The sequence below is a fragment of the Oncorhynchus gorbuscha genome, unplaced genomic scaffold, assembly GCF_021184085.1.
Source record: "Oncorhynchus gorbuscha isolate QuinsamMale2020 ecotype Even-year unplaced genomic scaffold, OgorEven_v1.0 Un_scaffold_1707, whole genome shotgun sequence".
In the NCBI taxonomy this organism is placed as follows: domain Eukaryota; kingdom Metazoa; phylum Chordata; class Actinopteri; order Salmoniformes; family Salmonidae; genus Oncorhynchus; species Oncorhynchus gorbuscha.
In genome coordinates, this window is record NW_025744864.1 from 110199 (window position 1) to 115550 (window position 5352).

At 43.9% G+C, this 5352-nt stretch overlaps 1 protein-coding gene across 1 annotated transcript; it reads right to left on the minus strand.

Annotated features, from left to right (window-relative positions):
* Window positions 1-2717: 2717 nt before the first annotated feature.
* On the minus strand, window positions 2718-4713 carry LOC124017306 (flocculation protein FLO11-like). Its single transcript, XM_046332565.1, has 3 exons — window positions 4642-4713; window positions 4432-4497; window positions 2718-4237 (listed from the first exon to the last, which is right to left on the minus strand). Exon 3 carries the CDS (start codon window positions 4233-4235, stop codon window positions 2730-2732), a length of 1506 nt encoding a protein of 501 aa, XP_046188521.1. The 5' UTR covers window positions 4236-4237; window positions 4432-4497; window positions 4642-4713; the 3' UTR covers window positions 2718-2729.
* Between the last annotated feature and the right edge of the window lie 639 nt (window positions 4714-5352).

Below are 5352 nucleotides of genomic sequence, written 5' to 3' on the forward strand. Positions count from 1 at the left end.
CTGCACAGCTTCTCTATCTTTGATGTAGTCTAAACAGAAACTGAAAGACAGAGACAAACAGATACACTTTTATAAACTATACTGATGTCAGATATTAGTGGCTAATGTTCACATTCTGTGGAGGTCAACTGCTCCAAGATCTGTGTGTGTGTGTGTGTGTGTGTGTGTGTGTGGTGTGTGTGTGTGTGTGTGTGTGTGTGTGTGTGTGTGTGTGTGTGTGTGTGTGTGTGTGTGTGTGTGTGTGTGTGTGTGTGTGTGTGTGTGTGTGTGTGTGTGTGTGTGTGTGTGTGTGTGTGTGTGTGTGTGTGTGTGTGTGTGCATGTGGTTTGGTTTGAAGCTTCTCTAACCAGCTCTGTGTTGTTGTCCTCTGGAAACACCTCTGGTTTTCAGTGCTGTGATAGAAGATTAGCGCAGAAGCTATGGCAGACAGATTCTGCTAGTGAGTGTATACTGAGAGCACACAGCTGATTAACCCCTTCACTGCCGGCCAGAGAAATTGAAATGTATGCAAATGTTTCCCAGTTTATGCAAATACTTGCAACGTGACGTGAAACCGTGAAAGAAAGAAGGCCATGTTTCAGTTATGGTGACGCACGATCACATGTAGCCTAACTAACCTAACCTTCTTTCTTGAACCAGTTCTAGAACAATTGATACAGCCATACTGCTCTGCGAAGTCATAGCTTCTCATGCATGTTTGTAAAGAGAAACTGGGTACGATGCATGACTGATCTTACAATGCAATGCGAGTCTTTGCACTGGCCCGCAGATACATCTCTACAAAAATGTGGTAACACCTCTTAAACTTGATGGATATCTTTATAATGCTAGTAAGCTTTGGGCTTTGGTGGAGATAATGCATTTTGGAATGAACCTTAGACAACAACACATAGTTGCCAAAAAGTACTTATTATGATGGACTGTGAAAAACCCAAGGGATCATCATCTATTAATGTACTGTGTGAGAGCAGATATGACATTTTCTGTCATTTAAATATTTGAGGCTGTGTGTAAATTCAGATGGTGTCAAGGTACAAGGTGTTCAACCTCCTATATCACGTGTCATTACATGGGGATCAACATTTGTTTGTGAGGGTTGCAAAAAAACAATGGTAATGTTAGAATAAAATCATGCTGAGGAAGTTTTATTCAAATGACAGAGGATGAGACACAGTGTCGTACAGTGTCAGGCTTCAGTTCAAAAGAGAAACGATAGTCACTGCCTCGCAGTCCAACCAACAGTATTTTAAACGAAGCTCAGTTTGAAGGCGAAGCAAATGTCATTCACATTTCAGAAAATGTAAGGCAACACTACATCTATTCCAGATAATGGGGTCATTTTAAAAGGAAGAATTATATAAGCGTTGTGTTATGTGGCACTATCAGGTCTTTCTTGCAAAAGTGGGTTCCTTGTGCAAGAGAGACCTGGTTATCGTGTAACCCAGCAGTTGTATTAAATCTGCAGTGGTCTGCTTCCCTTACATGTGCAAGTTGAGACAGGGCCTCTTGACTCAAGCGAAGAAACCTTTGGCCAAATATTACGACAAACAAGCCTATTGGTCAGAAAATGTTGTTCAGCATTCTCGCATTTCATAACCACTGTGTTTAGATAGATCCTCATTTCCAATGTTGTAGTACAAATAGTTCCACCTTAGAATTTGTCAGTGTTGCTATACATTGAAAACGTGAAGAATTATGACACTAAATTGTGAGTCAGATGTGCCACCTTCGGATTAATACAAATTTGAATCGGAACTTCACTTATATTAGTCCGCTCAGCACTTACCTCTTCTCCTTGGTCAACAAATCAACAAATCCAATGAAGAAATAAACATTCTACTTAAAGAGTCTACTTCATAGCTCACAAGAAACCAACAACACACACCACAGATTATTTTCAACTGCAATAAAACTTTATAGAAACATAATTCTTTGGAACATGGTGATGATAAATTAACATTTGCCTAACTAGAATAACAAGTGAATTAATATTAATCTCTAGTTGATACTGAGGGACATATTCTATCATCACACCAGCATACTAGATACTCTGGATACTCCTAAGGGGTTGAAGCAGTCCATCTTCAGGAAGAGAACACTGTTCGAGAAGCTCCACACCCCAGGGATGAAAGTACTTTGACTGCTTGTGACTCCTGTTGGGTCTCATAGGAAAAGTCTGTTCCAACAGTACTTCCGACAGTAGCTGCTGCTGCCCATGAACAACAGCCTGGATCGGTGGGCGCTGGATCATTTCTGTCACCTGCCCTTTGTTGTTTGGGGTTGAAAGGGCAGTGGGGGTACTAGGATGGCAGGCAGGGCAGACGCTGGGATGATGCTGGTTGATCCTCTCTGGTCCATGGGAGGCCATGAGGTCTCAATAGGGCTCCCGATTGGCGCAGCGGTATAAGGCACTGGTCCCATAGGGCGGCTCACAATTGGCCCAGTGTCGTAATATAATATAATAATAATATATGCCATTTTAGCAGACGCTTTTATCCAAAGCGACTTACAGTCATGTGTGCATACATTCTACGTATGGGTGGTCCCGGGAATCGAACCCACTACCCTGGCGTTACAAGCGCCATGCTATACCAACTGAGCTACAGAAGGACCCAGGTTAGGGTTTGGCCGGGGTAGGTCGTCATTGTAAATAAAAATGTGTTCTTATCTAACTTCACAATTTAAATAAAGGTAAAAAATTAAATGAAGGTGTGTTTCTGTGCGACCCCTTACAACTGGCTTTGCTCCATCTCTTCAGAAAGAGACTCTTCATCCACCTCCAAGATCGAGGGCAGTGATGGAGAGACACACACTGGGAAGAAAGGACCAGACTTAAAGTTAACGTCCCAGTGAATGGGCTTCACTCTCTTCCTGCGCCCTTGTTGGCTATTCTCCCGCTCTGCCTTGGCACGGGAGGCGGGCATGTGCCCCCGCTTGATAGGAGGCTGTTCTGCCAGTGGGACCATCATCAAGAGGGTATCAAAGGGGCACTTCTCACCCGCCTGCACGGCTCTCCTATTGGTCAGTAAAGGGGAGTGGTCAGTGCGACCTGTGTGGCTGGGCGTAGGTCTGGTCAGGGGGTGACAGCCATCATCTCCACAGACTAAAGTTGGACCACAGAGGAACAACCTCTCAGTGCTACTGAAGGACAGGGGCTCAGAGGGTAATATGATTTGTTTGTCACCCAGTTGTTCCGGTAGCTGCTGGTCCAGCATAGCAGACTGGATCTGTAAGAGCTGGATCCTCTTTGACACACGCCGTGATCTGGAGTTGGCAGGCCGGGCTGGCACTGCGGAGGCAGGTGGGGCAGGCACTTGGCTGGAAGGAACCGGAGAAGCAGACGGAGTAGGCACCAGAAGGTCAGGCACATTGCTGACCATTGGGGTAGGCAATGGGATGGCCATCTGGGCACGGGAGGCTGACACTGCAATGGTTGGCAGCACATGGAAGGAATTGGTGCTCTCCCTCCCATCCATGGAGTTTATAAGATCTAAGGTCTGGTTAGGGAACCTCAGAGTGCTGCCATCAGTATGTCTTGTTATCCTAGCTATCCCGGTCTTGGGTCGAGCCAGGCTTCTGCTGGCCTGGACCTCCGGCTGGAGGACATCCACAGGAGAACATGGCGGCTGCAAGAGGCTGCCGTCGGACAGAGACCGTCTGGCCTGAGCAGGAGGAGAGCGGGGCCTTTGGTCCTGGATGTTAGACCTCTGGAGAGGATTGGCCTGGATCCTGATCTCAGACTGCCTGCATGGAGTCCCAGATAAAGGAGCTACTGCCTTGGCTGCAGTGGAGCATATTTTGGGGAACCTAGGGATGCTTCCTGATGTCTGTGGTCTGCTTGATTTAACATCTGGCTCCTTCTCGTGGCTGGAGGTAAATGTGCTCCCTCCGGTTTTGGTTTTAACCGGACCCAGACGCTTGCTAACCATCTGTCCCTCCAGCTGCAGACGAGGCACCTTGAGGGTGTTTTTGTTCCCTTGGACAGTGAGAGAGGTCACACTGAGCATTGGGAGCTTGATGGGTGGAGTGGCCATTGGAAGCCTTCCCATGTCAGCCCTCTCTTTAGTCACATCCATGTTGTGGAAGTGGGATCGGCTATTCTTTCTCCCTGGCGACATTGGCTGTAGGACAATATCACTGGCACACGGGACACTGAGGATGTCTGTCAGGCTGTTCTCAGAACTGTTCTGACTGGTCTTTTGTGTCCTAGTCCTGGACTTCCCTCTGTCTTTCATGGCTGTGAGAGTCACAGTGGAAGAGCAAACAACATGTTTGAGAATAAGAATATAGAATAAATGACATATATTACAATAGAATTTGATCAAAGTTGTTATTATAAACTAGTGTTTTTCCACTTTCAAAGGACATACCAATTCCTGCCAAAATGGTCACAAATTCATAAAAATGAAAGATTCACAGACTAAGGCTTACCTTCAATTTGGACTTCCAGATAATTTGCACACGTAGGATTTGACTATACAGTTTCAACAGTATATTCTTGAAAACAGAAACACAATACCTACTTTAAACATATTTTTTTTTGTCACAAATCACAAAACGGTAACAGTTATTGATCAAATAAAGTTGTCATAAGATAAAAGTAGTGTATTTGAGATGATTTCCTTAAATTATAGGTCCTACCTCAGATATGGAAGAGCATCAATGACCTGTCTATGAAATGTCTATTTTAACAAGAGAATGCTTCATTATGACATCATGTACATTATGACATAGCAGCCGTCCACATCATAAAATTGTTAAAACCACTTGAATAGGCATGAAATGTCAAATTAAATACAATAGGCCTAATTCAACAATTGAATAAAAACAATACTTTGACAGTAATTATTCAGTTTATTGTCTTTTATTTTCATTACAGTAGTGGTTTTGAATTAATTAAAATGAGAGTAGGCCTGGTGAGTTTAGTAGAACTCGATCTCTCATTGAACACCTGTGTGGAACGTTCACAGCTGACGCCACAGACACCTTTGAAATAAATTGACGATTTTAGTTTCATATTCAATTTATCAGCATATATGCACGACAAATAAATTCCCAGTACTCAAATAAATCTGATAATCGCAATTATCTATTTAGTAGAGCATCCTCTTAGAATGAGAATCACTGTGGTGTCAATGTTTTTGATTATGTCCAAGTAGGAACACAGCTACAGGTATTTTAACCTCTATCCTATAATAGTAGTAGTTGTGTGTGTTTTCTTGTCGTGCATTCGTTTTGAGTCAACGCTAATCCCACAATATGTTGGTCCCGTTCGGTATTAGCACCGTCAGCCAATGGGGGAAGTGACATGGCTGATGCCTAAATTGATGTTGTCGACCAAACACATTTCAA

Coding starts and splice junctions, on each gene's coding strand:
- LOC124017306 (XM_046332565.1), bottom strand. CDS start 4,235: ATGAAAGACAGAGGGAAGTCCAGGACTAGGACACAAAAGACCAGTCAG.